Source organism: Mobula hypostoma, chromosome 15 (assembly GCF_963921235.1).
Source record: "Mobula hypostoma chromosome 15, sMobHyp1.1, whole genome shotgun sequence".
Lineage (NCBI taxonomy): Eukaryota > Metazoa > Chordata > Chondrichthyes > Myliobatiformes > Myliobatidae > Mobula > Mobula hypostoma.
Window position 1 is genome coordinate 12,009,467 of NC_086111.1, and position 19,698 is coordinate 12,029,164.

The 19,698-nt window shown below is 45.4% G+C and overlaps 1 protein-coding gene across 1 annotated transcript in view; it reads left to right on the forward strand.

Annotated features, from left to right (window-relative positions):
- The first annotated feature begins 949 nt into the window (after positions 1–949).
- plxnd1 (plexin D1) overlaps positions 950–19,698 on the forward strand; it is a 164,214-nt gene continuing 145,465 nt past the window's right edge. The window contains exon 1 of the mRNA XM_063067742.1: positions 950–2,906. Coding sequence (XP_062923812.1) covers positions 1,671–2,906 — 1,236 coding nt within the window. The 5' untranslated portion in view covers positions 950–1,670. The remainder of the gene's footprint in view (positions 2,907–19,698) is intronic.

Below are 19,698 nucleotides of genomic sequence, written 5' to 3' on the forward strand. Positions count from 1 at the left end.
AGCATGGAAGTGAACCCTTTCATCGAATTGCCCATGCCAACCAAGATTCCCACCTAAGCCATTTTCTTGCATTTGGCCCATATTCCTCTAAATCATTCCTCTCCATGTACCCATCCAAGTAACTTCTGAAGGTCATTAATAAACCTGCCTCAACTACTCCTTCAATACACGGATCATCCTCTGGGTTAAAAGGTTGTCCCTTGGGTTCCTATTAAATATCTATCTTCTCACCTTAAATCTATGCCCTCTAGATCTTGATTCTCCAACCCTGGGGGAAAGAAAAAACTGCACATTCACCCTATCTATGCCTCATGATTCTGTACACCTCTATAATATCACCCCTCATTCTCTGACTCTTCAAGAAAAAAATTCCCAACCTGCCCAACCTCTGTCCATAACTCACCCCTCAAGTGCCAGCAATAATCTCATGAATCTTCTCTACACTCTTTCCAGCTTAATAACTTCTTTTCTACAGCAGGGTGATCAAAACTGAAGATAATAATTACTTGCTGCATTTGCCAATGCTTTCTCGGCACAGAATCACTGTACAGCATGGGAGCAGGCCCTTCGGCCCACTGTGTGTATGCTAACCATCATGCCTTTCCATTCTAATCCCACTTGCTTGCATTAATTCTATATCTTTTCATTTCCTACTCATTCAAGTACCTGTCCAGATGCCTCTTAAATGTTGTTACTCTTCCTGTTTCCACCACCTACTCATTCCAGACTCAAATAGTAGAGCTGTTTCCTCCAACACAAGGGATGTGAGCTTACACATTCTTCCCATGACGTGATTTCCTTTGGGTGCTCCTGTCTTCTCCAACATCCCAAAAGTGATCGGGTTGGTAGTTTAATCTGCTGCTGTAAATCACCCGCAGAATTAAGAATCTGCTGGGAGTTATTTGGGGACGAAGGGAATTGAGGGGTTGGTTTAATGGGTGGTTGTTGGTGCAGCGGACCCAATGGGCCAGAGCCCATTTACGTCTCTGACAGATGTGAAACAGATTGACATATCGTTTACTACAGGTAGCGGGCAATGAGGGAGCGGTCAGTGAAGGAGCTTCACCGCCAGTGCGGTGCCGGGACTAAGGTCCGTGGTATCTTCGCTATTCCTTAGACTTGGTGTGGGTTGGAGCGGCGTTTCGTCGTTGCCTCAGCTGAGAGAGGACTGACAGGAAACAGACTTCCTGTGGGCTTGGAAGAGAGAGCAGGAGGAGGGAGCGGTATACGGTCGCAGAGACACAGCACGGAGCGAGAGAGAGAGGAGTGTCCCATACGGGGAGAAGAGAAAGGGGGAAAATCAGCTCCGGGAGAGTGTTTCCCGCATCGGGGAAAAGAGAAGAGGAGAGTCCCGCGCCGGGAGAGGAGGGGGAGAGAGAGAGAGTACCGCCTCGGGAGAGGGGTAGGTGGGTAGGAGAGGGAGAGCACCGCACCAGGAGGGAGATGCAGGGGGTCCCAGCACTTTGAAGAACCGGAAGGGGTAGAGGGGCGATTGATGAAGACCGACTGGGCGGGAGGGAGTCCGAGGACCGGTTGGACACTTGGCACAGCCGCCCAAGCAACGTCCGGAGCCAAAGTATCGGACCCCTGAGGAGCAGCAGTCCGTGAGTTTGTGGATTAGGTGAGGTTGGGAACACGAAGTTTCTGGGGAGGTCTCCAATTATCGGAGGATGATAGTCGGTGTGAGCAGGATGGGTCTCCCAGATGGAGTGCTGCTGTCTCTGTTGCTGTTGTCGCCCCTGGTACTGCCCATGAAAGTGTGCCAGCATTTCCGAAGTGCTAGCCGAACCAACAACCTGGTGGTTTTGGAATCCCGGGTGTATTTGGGGGCAGTGAATGCCGTGTACCAGCTGGATCCAGGACTGCAGCTGGAGGCCCACCTGAGGACGGGACCCGAGCTGGACAGTGCCCTGTGCCATGCCCCGCAGCTCTTCAACGTCAGTTGTGTCCATCCGCGCAGCCTCACCGACTGCTACAACAAGTTGCTGCTGGCAGACCCCAGTCAAAGCCTGCTGGTGGTATGTGGCTCCTTGCACCAGGGGTTCTGCCAGCTACGGGACCTGGCCAACGTCAGCCAGCAGGCAGTGCTCTTCCCTCCCCACTCCAGCACCAACCTCATCTTCCCCAGTATGCTGTATGTGGCAGCCAACCACCCTCTGGCCTCCACCGTGGGCCTGGTGCTGCCGGGTTTGGACGAGAAATCAGGCAGCCGCCTCCTGGTGGCTGCCACCTACACAGGCCTGGGCACGCGTTACTTTCCCACTAACAGCAGCCGCGAAGACCTGCGCTTCGAGAACACGCCCGAGATTGCCATCCGCGCCCTGGACCGGCGACAACTCTCTCGCCTCTTCACCTACGACATCAGCGCGTCTGAGGACAACGTCTTCAAGATCAAAGCCGAGGCCAAGGCTAGGAACCGGCTGAACTTTGTCCACGCCTTCAATTACCGAAACTATACCTACCTGGCATTCAACAACGACGCTGACTCCAGTGCCAAGGGCGGCCGTGCCCGCAGCCTGCTGGCACGCATCTGCACCGGGACTCGGGGCTCAGGGCTCACCGAAAGCCGCAAACTGACTGGGACCCGGGGCTCGGGGCTCACTGAGAGCCGCAAGCTGACAGAGTCCTACATCCAAATTGGGCTACACTGCAGCTCGGGCCCCACCCTCTACGGACGTTTGCTATCAGTGTGGCCAGGCCCAGGGCCCGACCTCTACGGTCTGTTCGACAGACCCGAGGACGGCAGGCAGCTCTCTGCCCTCTGCATCTTCAATTTCGCCCACATCGAGCAGAGCATGAGGAACGCCCGCCGCAAGTGCTTCGAGGAGAAGAACAGCCAGGATGTGACCGTGCTGGACAGCGTGATCCAAGGAAGTGGACCGGCCTGCATCCAGCGTAATATCACAGTGAGTGCAGTTGGGGCTCCGGAGGTTGCATGTTAGTGGGAGACTGATGAGCAGCCCAGCATGTAGACCCTCAGGGCGTGAATGATACTGCGCACTTTCATGCAAATGGGGGCAAGGCCCTGGCCTGCTGAGGAATCAGTATTTTTTGTTTAGTCATGGATTTCTAGTTCTCACCCTGCTCTGATAACTCTAAATGTTTCTCATTGACCAAAATCTGTCACAGATTAATGTGTTAACAAATGACCGATAGAAGAGTGGAGATTCTGAAAGGTGTATCTGAGAAGCTATCCACAATGCAGTGTGGCCCCAGTATTGTGATAAAATGGAATGGAGTGGAAACAGGCCTGGCAACTGGAAGACCGTGCCCACACTCCACAATGGCAAGGCCCAGTATCTCAGTGCTAAACTTGTAGTTGTCTTTGGCCAGAGTGCCGGGTGGGTAATCCATCTCTGTGCCCTCTTGAAATTCTCACGCCATCCCAGGAACTAATCTCAAGCCAACTCCACATGATGTCATAGAATGGCTGAGAGCATTGGGTTCAGAAAAGGCTACAGGATTAGTGAGCTCTCAGCTGGAGACTTGCACTTCAGAACAAGCAGTGTCTCTCCAGCCAACCTGTTCCAATACAGTTAGAGCACCAGTAATGTGAAAGTAATCAGTAATCAGTGATGTGAAAAACCACTGAGGGCCTTTTTACAAAAGGAGGACAAATCAAATCCAGTTTACTACCACCCAATCTGCCTGCTGTCAGTCATCAGGAAAATGATGAGGGGTGTCATTTACTTCCCCTGTTAGTCCACAGAACTACAATATTGTAATCAGTACTGAAATTTAGTTCAGGTAAGGGCAGCATAAGCCTCTCAACATTCTAGGGTACTGATATTTCAAACAAGATGGAGAGGAATGTAGACAAGGTAGGGTAATTGCAATATTGATCAGGGAGAATTGCATTCAGAGAGGATACCTTGGAAGGCTCATCTACTGAGGCAATATGAGTGGCCAGGACTAACATAGAACATGGAATACGACAGCACAGTACAGGCCCATCAGCCCACAATGTTGTGTCGACCCTTAAACCCTGCCTCCTATATAAGCCCCCACCTTAAATTCCTCCATATACCTGTCCAGTAGTCTCTTAAATTTCACTAGCGTATCTGCCTCCACCACTGACTCAGGCAGTGCATTCCACGCACCAACTACTCTCTGAGTAAAAAAAAACCTTCCTCTAATATCCCCCTTGAACTTCCCACCCCTTATCTTAAAGCCATGTCCTCTTCTACTGAGCAGTGGTGCCCTGGGGAAGAGGTGCTGACTGTCCACTCCATCTATTCTTCTTAATACTTGTATACCTCTATCATGTCTCCTCTCATCCTCCTTCTCTCCAAAGAGTAAAGCCCTAGCTCTCTCAATCTCTGATCATAATGCATACTCTCTAAACCATAAATCTCCTCTGTACCCTTTCCAATGCTTCCACATCCTTCCTATAGTGAGGCGACAGAACTGGATACGTACTCCAAGTGTGGCCTAACCAGAGTTTTATACAGCTGCATCATTACCTCACGACTCTTAAACTCTATCCCTCGACTTATGAAAGCTAACACCCCGTAAGCTTTCTTAACTACCCTATCTATCTGTGAGGCAACTTTCAGGGATCTGTGGACATGTATATCTGCCACTTCTCAGCCCACTTCTGCATCCTATCAATATCTCTCTGCAATCTTTGAGAATCCTCTACACTATCTACAACACCACCAACCCCCACATCCAGGTCGTTAATAAAAATCACGAAAAGTAGAGGTCCCAGAACCGATCCTTGTGGGACACCACTAGTCACAACCCTCCAATCCAAATGTACTCCCTCCACCACCACCCTCTGCCTTCTGCAGGCAAGCCAATTCTGAATCCACCTGGCCAAACTTCCCTGGATCCTAAAGATCCTAGCCAGAGGCTCAGCAATCTCTTCCCTCGCCTCGTGGAGCAGCCTGGGGAATATTCCGTCAGGCCCCGGGGACTTATCCATCCTAATGTATTTTAACAACTCCAACACTTCCTCTCCCTTAATATCAACATGCTCCAGAACATCATCCTCACTCATATTGTCCTCACTGTCATCAGGTTCCCTCTCATTGGTAAATACCGAAGAGGACCTCACTCACTTCCACAGCCTTCAGGCACATCTTCCCACCTTTACTCTAATCGGTCCTACCTTCACTCCTATCATCCTTTTGTTCTTCACATAATTGAAGAATGTCTTGGGGTTTTCCTTTACCCTACTCGCCAAGGCCTTTTCATGCCCCCTTCTTGCTCTTCTCAGCCCCTTCTTAAGCTCCATTCTTGCTACCTTATATTCCTCAATAGACCCATCTGATCCTCGCTTCCTAAACCTTGTGTATGCTGCCTTCTTCCGCCTGACTAGATTTTCCACCTCACTTGTCACCCATGGTTCCTTCACCCTACCATTCTTTATCTTCCTCACTGGGACGAATTCATCCCTAACATCCTGCTAGAGATCCCCAAACATCGACCACATGTCCATAGTCCATAGTACATTTCCCTGCAAAAACATCATCCCAATTCACACCCGCAAGTTCTAGCCCTATAGCCTCATAATTTGCCCTTCCCCAATTAAAAATTTTCCTGTCCTCAGGACGATTCAGTCGTGTTAATTCAGTTGTGTTGACTAAGAAAGGTGCAATCTTTCTAATGGAGTTGTACCGTAGGTCTCCCTAAAGCTGGCTGGAGAAGAATACTACCCAGAGGGGAGGATTACCTAAAATTAAAGTAATATACATCTTCTTTGAAATTATCCCTCTCAGCTCAAATACATGCTCTCCAGTATTCGATATTTTGACCCTGGGGAAAAGATACTGTCTGTCTACTCTACCTATACCATCTCATGATTTTAAAAGTTTCCATCAGAACTGGGTTCAGGCACGTAAAGATCTGCAGCATCAAAGCAGGCCAGGCAGCATCTATGGAAGGAGGTAGATTGTCAGTGTTTTGGACTGAAAAATAGAAAGGGGAGATAGTCAGTGTAAAGAAGTAGAGGGATGAAGCGAAGCAAGAACTGACTGGAGCTGGAGCCCCTTCACAACACTACAGGAACTGCACAACTAATTTGTCATTGCATTCTCATTGGCCAAACCATTGTTCCACTTCAGTCTGATTGCCTTGAAGAGCCCTGCTCTTCACCTCACCCACCCTAGCTTTGTCTAATTCTCTTTCTGCCTACCTTCTCTCAACTTTGTAAATTTTTTTTTCAAAAATAGACTTTTTCATAATAAAAAAATATACAAACGAACAAATGGTACAAAACTTTTAGATTCATGGTCCTTAAATTCAGTGTTAACTTATTGTTATGTCAAAATTGTAGCACCATTTTCACTCATATGGCCGTCTGGGGTGATAGCATTTTAGAGTTTGAGGAGCTTCCTTACCAGACTCAGCCTCTCTGTGTTCAGTAGTGGAAGGAGCGTAAACTGTGGTACTTCCCCACAGAGACTTTGTGTTGGCTGCACCCTCAGTGCATCCCTCAACCAGCCTGGACTGTGCTGGTCTGCAGCATTACCTTACAGAGATATTGCAAGTTTTGGTAAATACCTCTATTGGCAAAGACAATGTGTTAGGACTGACTGGGTTAATGTGTATGTACGAGACAGGAGCATTCTGTTTTGTTCTGCTGGGTACTGTGGACATGATCTGTTGGTGCTGAAAGTGTGGTGACACTAGGTCAAGAGTGTTTTGGCTGTTAACACAAACGATACATTTCAGAATCAGAATCAGGTTTATTATTATCGTCATGTGACGTGAAATTTGTTAACTTGGCAGCAGCAGTTCAATGCAATACATAATATAGAAGAAAAAAAGTAAAAGTAAATAAATCAATTACAGTATATGTGTATTGACTAGATTAAAATTCGTGCAAAAACAGAAATAATATATATTTAAAAAGTGAGGTAGTGTTCACGGGTTCAATGTCCATTTAGGAATTGGATGGCAGAGGGGAAGAAGCTGTTCCTGAATCGTTGAGTGTGTGCCTTCAGATTTCTGTACTTCCTACCTGATGGTAACAATGAGAAAAGGGCATGCCCTGGGTGCTGGGGATCCTTTCTGAGACACCGCTCCTTGAAGGTGTCCTGGGTACTTTGTAGGCTAGTACCCAAGATGGAGCCGACTAAACTTACAACCCTCTGCAGCTTCTTTTGGTTCTGTGCAGTAGCCCCCCCACCCCCGTACCAGACAGTGATGCAGCCTGTCAGAATGCTCTCCATGGTCCATCTATAGAGGTTTTCGAGTGTTTTTGTTGACATAGCAAATCTCTTCAAACTCCTAATGAAGTATAGTTGCTGTCTTGCCCTCTTTATAGTTCCATCGATATGTTGGGGCCAGGTTAGGTCCTCAGAGATCTTGACACCCAGGACCTTGAAACTGCTCACTCTTTCCACTTCTGATCCCTCTGAGGAATGGTATGTGTTCCTTTGTCTTGCCCGTCCTGAAGTCCACAGTCAGCTCTTTCGTCTTACTGGCATTGAGTTCAAGGTTGTTGCTGTGACATCACTCCACTAGTCGGTACATCTCACTCCTGTACACCCTCTCGTCTCCATCTGAGATTCTACTAACAATGGTTGTATCATCAGCAAATTTATAGATGGTATTTGAGCTATGCCTAGCCACACAGTCATGGGTATAGAGATATTTACTGTATGTTTCAATGTACATGGGACAAATAAATCTGAAATGAGCGGTTTTTGTAAGTTATAGTGAAAACATTTATAGTGCTGTCACCACTTTTTTAAAGCCCTGGGCAAATTCCTTTTAGTCCTTATTGTTTTGGGATTTGTGAGATCATGTCTTTCATCAGCATTGGTTCTTAGCATGTCGGGACCATTGTCCTGTTCTTGCACGGTTAGCTTTGATGAACATAATTCAATGTGTCCAAGTGTCTCTTTACTTTCCTTTACAATATCAGCATCATCTATCTTTAAGGACCCAGAATGTTTCTGACCACCCACAGCTAATACAGTTGTAAAAACAGCTGGTGTTGGTTTTGATGTTCTTTGCGATTTTTTAATTAAATTCACTTTTTCTGCCCCTTTCTACTTGTTCTATCACCTCCAATTCTTTTTATCTTTTGCAGGATCTGCAAGTTGTTGCCTTCCTTTAGTTTCACTATTTTAATCAAAGACTGTTTTTATTTCATAAAGACCCTGTGGTTAGGGAGTATACACCTATTTAATTTTGTAGTAAATGATTGTTGTATTCATTCCATTGTTCTACTGTTATTTTAGACTGACAAGTTTTCCTAGTTTATTGTAGGTTGAATCAATACGAGGAAGTTAAGCTTGCTTAGCTCTGGAATTTTTAGAGGCTGTTTTGAATTTCTTGCTTTTAAGCACAACTCTAAAGTTAGTCATATTGTGATAAATATTTGCACGCTGTTAGTCTGTTGGCTAAATCTTGCTTATTGCTTCTGACAAAAATCTAATATAGCTTGACCCTTGCCTCTCCCAGGTCATTGTTAGAATTGCTTCCTCTCACTTTATATAAAGCAGCGGTCCCCAACCGCCTGGCCGCAAAGCATGTGCTACCGGGCCACGAGGAAATGATATGAGTCAGCTGCACCTTTCCTCATTCCCTGTCACGCACTGTTGAACTTGAACATAGGGTTGCCAACTGTCCTGTATTTGCCGGGACATCCGGTATATTGGGCTAAGTTGGTTTGTCCCATACGGGACTGCCCTTGTCCCATATTTCCCCCACTAAGGTAGAGTTCCTGTGAAACCTTTTGTGCTGAAATGGCGTGAAGCGAAGAAGCAATTACCATTAATTTATATGGGAAAAATTTTTGAGCATTCCCAGACCCAAAAAATAACTTACCAAATCATTCCAAATAATATATAAAACCTAAAATAACACTAACATATAGTAAAAGCAGGAATGATATGATAAATACACAGCCTATATAAAGTAGAAATAATGTATGTACAGTGTAGTCGGGAAGATTAAGACAAAACCGATTTGTGGAAAAAAAAATCAGCATGTACGCACATGCGCACGTCACATATGCGCACACAGGTGCCTGCGCAAGGCTTCATAGAAACCATAAAAACTACAGCACAGAAACAGGCGTTTTGGCCCTTCTTGGCTGTGCCGAACCATTTTCTGCCTAGTCCCACTGACCTGCATACCATATCAGTTGGACCATATCCCTCCATACACCTCTCATGGCCATGGTAGTCTTACTCGGGGTACACACTGTCCCGAATTCGACTGCTACTTTTGTCCCTTATTTGGGAGTGAGGAAGTTGGCAACCCTAACTGTAAAAGACATGTTGAGGTGAGTTTAAGCCTACTTGAACATCCCCCCCCCCCCGCCGCCGATCGGCCAGTCCGCAAGAATATTGTCAATATTAAACCGGTCTGTGGTGCAAAAAAGGTTGGGGACCCCTGATATAAAAGGACTACCAAGAAAGATAAACTGTGGAATGGGTTTCGGATTGATAAAGGGCCCACTTGGAATAGTTTGGGAATGAGAGTAGGCCAGCAGATTCAGATTCATACTATACAATGAGTGTTTGATCAGATTATGATTGGTATCCAGAGGGGATAGTTCTCAGATGGTATAGAGTAATACAGCATGGAAACAGGCCTTTTGGTTCAGCTGGCCCATGCTGACCACAGCATCTTTTCTGCTAGTTCAAGTTGCCCATGCTCAGCCCATAACCTTCCACACCCTTTTCCTCCATGTACTTATCCAAATGCTTCTTAAATGTTGCAATTGTACCCATTCCAACTATTTCCTTCTCTCTTATCTTGTGTAAGGGGTTTCTTCTTTTATGTTACTGCGTAGGCTAATCAAAGTGGCTTCTTTGATATGTTAACTGCCGAGAAAGTTCTCTCTCTAGCAGCTTGTTTGGGTTATAAAGAGAGTTGTATTCATTTGCTACCCAATTGGGATAGATGTTACTCTTTCTTGTGTGTCTGTAAGCTATTGTGATGCATGGGCTTTGGGGCAGAAGGCGCGATGGGGACAGAGAGAGTGGACGCGATGCTGTAAGCTGGCCGACGGGTCTGACCCCAAGCGGGAGTCAGAGGCCCAGGGTCTTCAGCGAGGAGAGGAGATGGAGACAGACTCGTGTGGAGCGTCTGGTTGACCACTGTGGTTGGTCCCAGGCGGCGGGTCGAGGGGGTCGGAGGGGATCGAATGGTGGAAAGAGGACTCCGTTACTTGAGCTCCAACGGTTGTCCACGAAGTGGTTGATAAGTTTGGCACCCTTTAATTTCCTTTTATATTTTATCTCTATTAATTACATAGTTCCAGTAATATCATTGTAATCACTTAATCGCATATGGTGTATTGTCTGTTATTTGGCGGGGTGGGGTACATCACACAGTATCCACACAAACTTGATTACCTAGTTTTGCGGGGCCGAAGGCTGCTTCCCCTAGATGAAAGTGAGTTGAGCGAGCCTGAGGCTTACCAGGGAGCTACACTTGTATCTGTACTCTCTAGTCTTGGACTTCCCAATCATGGAGAAAAGCCTATGGCTATGCATTTTTCAGCTCTCCTGTTTTTATAAACTTCTGTGAGGTTACCTCTCATTCTCCTGCACTCTAAAGCAATAAAGATCCAGTGTGGCCAACCTCTTCCTATAATCAGGCCCTCTAGTTCAGGCAGCATCCTCATAAATCTCTTCTGCACCCTCTCTGCTTGACAATGTCTTTCCTGTTACAGGGCTACTAAAACTGTGCATAGAATTCCATATGTGCCTCACTGATGTCTTATAATATTAATTTTGCAACATAATGTCTTTATTCCTAAATAGTGCCCTGACTGATGAAGGCTAGCATGCCAAATGCCTTCTTCACCTTCCTGTCTCCTTCTGTGACTATTTTCAGCAAACTGCGTATTCCCAGGTCCCTCTGTTCCTCAAAACTGGCCAGTGCCCTACCATCACTGTATAGGTCCTACCCTGATATTATTGTCCAAAATAAGTCACTTCACACACATAGAAACATAAAAAATCTACAGCACAATATAAGCCCTTCGGCCCTCATTGCTGTACCGAACATTTTTTACTTAGAAATTATCTAGGGTTATCCATAGCCCTCTATTTTCCTAAGCTCCACGAGTCCAGAAGTCTCTTAAAAGACCCTGTCGTATCTGCTACCACCATCGTCAGCAGCCCATTACATCTAAATTGAAATCTAATTGCCACTCCTCAGCCCATTCCCCCTAACTAATTAACTCCTTGTAATTCATTGTTTAACCCACTATCAACAAGTACCCTAATTTAATACCATAGGCAAACTTGTGAGGTGAGAGTGGGATAGATGATGGGAGATTGGAAAGGAAATGATGCAAAAGTAATGGGGAGAGATCTGAACAAATGGATTAGTTTGAAATAGTTGAACAGCAGGGTGAGTAGAAAATGGGATACATTTGGGACAATATTATGAGAGAGTATGAAAGTGAGATAGACTACTGGGGAAAGATTGGAATTATAGGTTGAAGTGAAATTGATGTAAAACTAGGAGAGATCGGGCATCAGAATTGGAGTTGGGTTGATACATGTCTACGGAAGGATGGTGGGGTTTATTTTTGTTTGCAATCAGCTATAGGTGACAGCAGGCTAGTGGGAATAGATTGGAACTGGTACATGGAACTGTGGAAAATAAAGTCAAATTAGATTTGGATAAATACAGAGCTATGGGAAGAAAACAGGATACATTAGGTTTTTTGTAAGGCAATGGGACAGAGTGAGACCAGTTATAAGCTGGAAGAAAGCAGAACGGTGGATAAGCAAAGGAGTTGAAGTTATTGGGGATTTTAACATTCCCAGTATTAACTGGGTTGCCTTAGTGCAAGAGGCTTAGTTGGGAGGGAATTTATAAAACGTGATAATGCTGAAAACCATAGTATCATGTCTGGACTTGCACATTCCCTGGGTCCTGGCAAGTTGTAGAACAGAGAGACGTAGACATACATTGCTGTGGCTGCAGGGCTTTGTGTTATCAGAATAGACTAGATATATTGAGCTTTTTACTTTGGAGAATGGGAGGGTAAAGAGTGACCAAATAATGGTATGGAAAAAAAACGTGAGAGGCGAGGGGTATAGATCAGGTGAATTGTCTCAATCATTTTTCCAGGGTAGGGAAGTCTAAAACGAGAGGATATGGGTTTAAGGGAAATGATTTAAAGGGGACATGAGGTGTAAATTGGTTTATTATTGTCCATGTACAATGGGGTACAGAGGAAAAACTTGTCTTGCATACTGTACATACAGATGAATTCACTACATTGCATTGTGAGGTACACTGTAAAACAGTAACAGTGCAGAAGAAAGTGCTGTTCAGGTAGACAATGAGGTGCAAGGTTGTAACAAGGTATGTGTTTTGTAAGGTCAAGGGGTGTTAAATTGCACTATGGAATTTAGTTGTAGATTTATAACAGTGGGTTGGAAACTGTCCTTGTGCCTGGTGGAGTAGCAGGTAGTGTTGAGGAAACAGGAAGTCTGCAGAAGGACCTGGACAAATTAGGAGGATGGGCAAAGAAGAAGCATATGGAATACAGTGAAGATAAGTGTATGGTCATGCACTTTGGTAGAGTACTAGAATATAAAAGTAAGGATGTAATGCTGAGGCATTGGTCAGACCACATTTGGAGTATTCTGAGCAGTTTTGGGCACCATGTCTAAGAAAAGGTGTGCTGACATTGGAGAAGGCCTAGAGGAAGTTCATAAGACAGTAAGTATAGGAGCAGAAGTAGGCTATTCAGCCCATCAAGTCTGCTCCGCCATTCAATCATGGGCTGATCCAATTCTTCCAGTCATCCCCACTCCCCTGCTTTCACCTCATATCCTTTGATGCCCTGGCTAATCAAGAACCTTTCTATCTCTGCCTTAAATACACCCAGTGACTTAGCCTCCACAGCCAGTCGTGGCAACAAATTCCACAGATTCACCACCCTCTGACTAAAGTAATTTTTCTGCATCTCAGTTCTAAATGGGCGTCCTTCAATTCTGAAGTCGTGCCCTCTTGTCCTAGAAACCCCTACCATGGGATATAACTTTGCTATATCTAACCTGTTCAGGCCTTTTAACATTCGGAATGTTTCTATGAGATCCCTCCCTCATTTTCCTGAACTCCAGGGAATACAGCCCAAGAGCTGCCAGACGTTTCTCATACGGTAACCCTTTCATTCCTGGAATCATCCTTGTGAATCTTCTCTGAATGTCAGTATATTCCTTCTAAAATAAGGAGCCCAAAACTACACACAATACTCCAGTTGTGGTCTCATAAGTGCTTTATAGAGCCTCAACATCACATCCCTCCTCTTATATTCTATACCTCTAGAAATGAATGCTAACATTGCGTTTGCCTTCTTCACAACTGACTCAACCTGGAGGTTAACCTTTAAGATATCTCCCAAGTCCCTTTGCATCTCTGCGTTTTGAATTCTCTCCCCGTCTAAATGATAGTCTGTCCGTTTATTTCTTCCACCAAAGTGCATGACCATACACTTTCCAACATTGTATTTCATTTGCCACTTCTTTGCCCATTCCCCTAAACTATCTAAGTCTCTCTGCAGGCTACACACATAAAAGTTGCTGGTGAACGCAGCAGGCCAGGCAGCATCTCTAGGAAGAGGTGCAGTCGACGTTTCAGGCTGAGACCCTTCGTCAGGACTAACTGAAGGAAGAACAGATGTACTGCTCTCACTCCATCCTCCCGCCACCCCACTAGGAATAGGGTTCCCCTGGTCCTCACCTACCACCCCACCAGCCTCCGGGTCCAACATATTATTCTCCGTAACTTCCGCCACCTCCCACGGGATCCCGCCACTAAGCACATCTTTCCCTCCCCCCTCTCTCTGCATTCCGCAGGGATCGCTCCCTACGCGACTCCCTTGTCCATTCGTTCCCCCTTCCCCATCCCTCCCCACTGATCTCCCTCCTGGCACTTATCCGTGTAAGCGGAACAAGTGCTACACATGCCCTTACACTTCCTCCCTTACCACCATTCAGGGCCCCAAACAGTCCTTCCAGGTGAGGCAACACTTCACCTGTGAGTTGGCTGGGGTGATATACTGCGTCCGGTGCTCCCGATGTGGCCTTCTATATATTGGCGAGACCTGACGCAGACTGGGAGATCGCTTTGCTGAACACCTATGCTCTGTCCGCCAGAGAAAGCAGGATCTCCCAGTGGCCACACATTTTAATTCCACATCCCATTCCCATTCTGACATGTCTATCCACGGCCTCCTCTACTGTAAAGATGAAGCCACACTCAGGTTGGAGGAACAATACCTTATATTCCGTCTGGGTAGCCTCCAACCTGATGGCATGAACATTGACTTCTCTAACTTCCGCTAATGCCCCACCTCCCCCTCGTACCCCACCTGTTACTTATTTTTATACACACATTCTTTCTCTCACTCTCCTTTTTCTCCCTCTGAATATACCCCTTGCCCATCCTCTGGGCTTCCCCCCCCCCACCCATCTTTCTTCCCGGACCTCCTGTCCCATGATCTTTTTGTATCCCTTTTGCCTATCACCTGTCCAGCTCTTGGCTCCATCCCTCCCCCTCCTCCTATCATTTTGGATCTCCCCCTCCCCCTCCAACTTTCAAATCCCTTACTCACTCTTCCTTCAGTTAGTCCTGACGAAGGGTCTTGGCCTGAAACGTCGACTGCACCTCTTCCTAGAGATGTTGCCTGGCCTGCTGCGTTCCCCAGCAACTTTTATGTGTGTTGCTTGAATTTCCAGCATCTGCAGAATTCCTGTTGTTTTCTCTCTGCAGGCTCTCTGTTTCCTCAACACTACCCGCTTCTCCAACTAACTTTGTATCATGGGCAAATCTAGCCACAAATCCATTAATACCATAGACCAAATCATTGACATATGTCATGAAAAGCAGTGGTCCCAACACCAACCCCTGTGGAATTCCACTGGTAACTGGCAGCCAGCCAGAATAGGATCCCTTTATTCCCACTCTCTGTTTTCTGCCGACCAGCCAATGCTCCACCCATTCTAGTAACTTCCCTGTAATTCCATGGGCTTTTATCTTGCTTAGCAGCCTCATGTGCAACACCTTGTCAAAGGTCTTCTGAAAATCCAAGTATACCACATCTACTACATCTCCTTTGTCTACCCTGCTTGTACGAATGTAATTTCCTCAAAGAATTGCAGTAGCTTTGTCAAGCAGGATTTTCTTTTCAGGAAACCAGGCTGCATTTGGCCTATCTTGTCATGTGCCTCCAGGTACTCTGTAACCTCATCCCTAAGAATCAATTCCAACAACTTCCCGTGAGAGTGATCCCAGGAATGAAATGGTTAATGTGTGAGGAGCATTTGATGGCTAGTGGCCTGTTCTTGCTGGAGTTTAGAAGAATACCTACTGAATATTGAAAGCCCTAGATGTGGATGCTTCCAATAGTGGGAGAGTCTAGGACCAGAGGGCGTAGCCTCAGAATACAAGGACATCCTCTTTGAACAGAGATGAGGAGGAATTTCTTTAGCCAGGGGTTGGTGAATCTATGTAATTAATTGCCACAGTTAACTGTGGAGGCCAAGTCAGTGGAGATTGATAGGTTCTTGATTACTAAGGGCATCAAAGGTTACAGGGAGGAGGCAGGAGAATGGGATTGTAAGGGATATTAAATCAGCCATGATCAAATGGTTGAGCATTCTTGATGGACTGAATGGCCTTATTCTGCTTCCATGTCTATTGGTCTGTGGTCTAACATAATGAGGAGAGAGTGATTTGATTGGGATTGATAGAGTTCTAGGGGTAGGGGATGGGGAGAAGAGGTTCAGAACAGAGCAACTAAAGCCATGGAAAGTGAAGTAAAATTAGGCTGGTATCGAAATGGGTTCTGGGTAGTGGAATAGGAGCAGTGACTATGACCTATCTAAATGCTATATCCCCCTCCCTCCCTTTATGCCTTTGTCCCCTTGATGCCTTTGTGAATAGAAATCTATTCATTTCTTAAATATATTCAGCAACAGGTCCTCTACAGCCTTCTGAGGAAGAGGTCACCACATCTGAGTGAAGACATTTCTCCTCATTTCAGTTCTATATGGATTCCTTTATCTTGAAACCATGACCCTTAACTCAGACCCCTTACCCTTTCCTGAACATCTTTGCTACAGTCAGCATATCTGGTCCTGTTAGAATTTAGTATGCTTTATTATTATTCACTGCTCATTCTTCCAACTCTAGTGAATACCAGACCAATGGACTTAATCTGTCCACATATGACACTACTGTCATCCCAGAAATGTGTCCAGTGAAACTTCAATGCACTAACTAACGCAAGTGGATTCTTTTCTTCATAAGGAGGCCAAACTGACAGTCTATCCTGTAAGCGTGGTTTTACCAGTGCCTTATATATTTGTGGCAAGATGTTGTGTACCTGAAGTCAAAACAACTTGCCATAATAGTCAGCATACTAATGCTTCTTAAATTCCTATTTGCACTTTTCTCCATCTATCACCATTCAAATAATGAGCAACAGATAAAATGTTGGAGAAACTCAGTGGGACAGTCAACATCTATGAAAAAAGGACTGGTGAAGACAAGTTGAGACACAAGGTGCTGGAACCTGGAGCAACACACGAAGGAACTGGGGAGCCCGAGACTTGTAGTCACAGCCATGTGCCCTTCACTACATATTGTGTTCTGTGAGTTCTTTTGGCTCTTTTGTGTGTTGCTCCAGATTCCAGTAATCTGTCTCTATTTTGCTGTTCCACTGCAAAGTCCCTTCGAGGAATGCCTATCTTGAAGAAGTTTTTCTCTTCTCTTCGACAGGAGTTCCATGAGATCCTCTCTCACTGCTCTCCCTTTGTGATCTTTGCTGCCCTCCATCTCCTCGATCATATACTCACCTAGACTCACTACCACAGTCATGGGTTTTCCCTGTGCACTTGTCTCCACCATAATCTTATGCTCCATCTCCAGTTGGATCCCAGTGCCATGAACATCTTCCCGTCCCCTCCTCTCCCTTTTTTGCAGAAATCACTCCCTTGTCCACTTGTTCCTCCCCACTGACACCCTCTAGGCATTTATCCCTGCAACCGTGGTAAGTGTTACACTTGCCCCTACATGTCCTCCCTCACCACCGTTCAGGGCCCTAAGTAGCCCTTCCATTTGCATGTGAATCCATTGGCATTTTTTATTCAAGCTGGTGCTCATTGGTGAGACCCGACACAGAATGGAGGATTGCTTTGTTGAAGACTTTTGCTCCATCCAGTATACTAGCAATGATCTCCCGGTGGCCAGCCCATTCCCACACCAACATATCTGTTCACTGCTGCCTTCACTACTGAGTCAAAGCTAGGTGCTGATTAAAGGACAACACCTTATGCTATGTCTTTGTAGTCTCCAACCTGATTGCACGAACATTGATCCCTCTAACTTGATAACCACCCCTCTCTATACTATTCCTTTCTTTTCATGACCCCATCACCCATCTCTTTCCTCTCCCCTCTATCTGTCTATCTCCCACTGGTTCCCCTTCCCACCCCTTTCCCTTTATTCCGTGCCCACTGTCATCTCCTATGAAATTCCATCTTGTTCAGCCCTTTGTTATTTCAAGCTATCTCCTCCCAGTTTCTGACATCATAGCCACTCTCGTTCCTTCCTCACCTGTCCATCTCCCTCCTCCCCTGGATTCACTTATCACCTGCCACCTGCTGCTCCACTTATTCTCCCCCCCCCCACCTTTCTCTACGAGCTTCTCTCTTTTTTCCAGTCCAGATGAAAGGTCTTGGCCTGAAACAGCAATTGTTCATTTCTCTCCACAAATGCTGCCATTGAGTTCCTCCAGTGCATTGGAGGTGAAGACAGATGTAGACTCCATACAGTCTAAAACTGATTAATTTATGATGGATTGTAAGAAAACACATTAGAACAAAAAACAAAGCAGAATAAGCCATTTTCCCTCAAGTCTGTCCCACCATTCAATATGATTATGGCTGCTCTGGCCCAGAACTCATCTCCTCTTCTGTGCCGTTTCCCTACAAGCCTCAATTCCTTGATCGTTCAAGCACTTATCTTCTCCCCAATGTGACTGTATCCTTATTAAATCAGAAAACCAGAACTGCATTACTCCATGTGCAGCCTCAATTGTACCTGTTGGAATTCTAACAATGTTTCCCAATTTCTAAACTTTAATCCTTTTGCATTAAAGGGCAATGTGTAATTTGTGTCCCTGATAGACTACCATTGTACCTGCCTGCTAACTTTTTCCTATTTATAACTAGGTTACATGGTTGACACAACATTCTGAGCTGAAGGGCCTGTAATGTGCTGTAGATTTCTATGTTCTATGCTTTTGCAACGTGTAAATTTTCCCCACTTAAGATAATGTGATAGCCCATATTCAGTCTATGCTAACACAGGTTCAATTGGCTGAAAAGATCAAATGTAATGTGGGGAAAACTGGGTTTAGGGTACTGAACTTGGATGAACGGTCATATAACATAGTGGAATTGGTTTGACATTGCTACCCCTGCTGACGTCTACAGTATATTACTTTATCTATTCTCAACCAGAACATCAAAAATTCTAGTAGTTTTATCCAACATGATTTCTCATTCATAGCTGCCTAATCCTGTTAGTTTCTCAGTCCTGCTATTTCCTTAAAGATGAATGCTTGCATTTTCAGTTACACTGCCGTCAAGTTAACTTGTCGATAGTTCCTACTTTTTCATCGAAACACTCAGTGCAGAAGCAGGCCTTTCGGCTCACCTTATCCAAGCTGTCTGTGATGCCTATCTACACTAATCCCATTTCCCTGCTCCAGGCTTTTATCCATCTGCCTTTAAAATTATAATCATGTCATTCCATATCATCACCATCCTCTGTATGAAGATCTTACCCCTCAGATCCCTTTAAGTTTCTTTCCTATTGTCTGTGCTCTCTTAGTTCTCGACCATCCCAAAATGGTTCTGACTATAGGTCAGCCCTCAGCCTTGTATATTCTAGTGGGACTAAATCCAGCCTATCCGATCTCTTACAACTATAGTTCTTAATTCTAATCAACATTCTGGAGAATCTCTTCTGCATTCCCTCTGTTGTTACCACATCCTTCCTGTAGTTTTGTGACCAGAATTGTGCACAATAATACTGCCTGATCAATGTTGAATGCAAGTGCAGCATGACTTCCCATTCTAATGGCCAGACTATGAGAGCAAGTTACCCTATCCACCTTTCTTGCCACTTTGAGGGAATACAGCAATTCCCTTTGGGTCCCGCTCACTGATTTTTCTTTCTCTTCTTGATTGCACTCAGTCATTTTCATAGTGTTGGAGAATCAAGAACAAAAGGGTTTAGGTTTAACTTAAGAGGGAAGAGGCTTAAAAGGAACAAGAGGAGCAACAGTTTTACGGAGTGTGGTATGTCTATGGAATGAGCTTCCAGAGGAAGTGGCTAAGCCTTTTAAAGTCAGTAAGACAGGTACATCAATAGGAAAGGTTGAGAGGGATTTGGACCAAATGCAGACAAATGAGACTAACATGGATAAGCATCTTGGTCATTGTGAAGCAGTTGGAACGAAAGGTCATTTTCTATGCTGTCTGATTCAATGACCAACTGAATTCCTCCCCCATCTGGTTGCATCTGCCTTTCATCTCCCCCGAGTAATTTCCATTATCACTTTCCTTACCTATCAGATTCCAGCACTTGAAGCCTTTGTGACCCTAGTTATCTCCCTCCAGCCTCTTGACTCCATCTTCCCACTCTCCTTCCCTCATGTTTCCATCTTCCCTCTCCCCTACCCATGTCTGC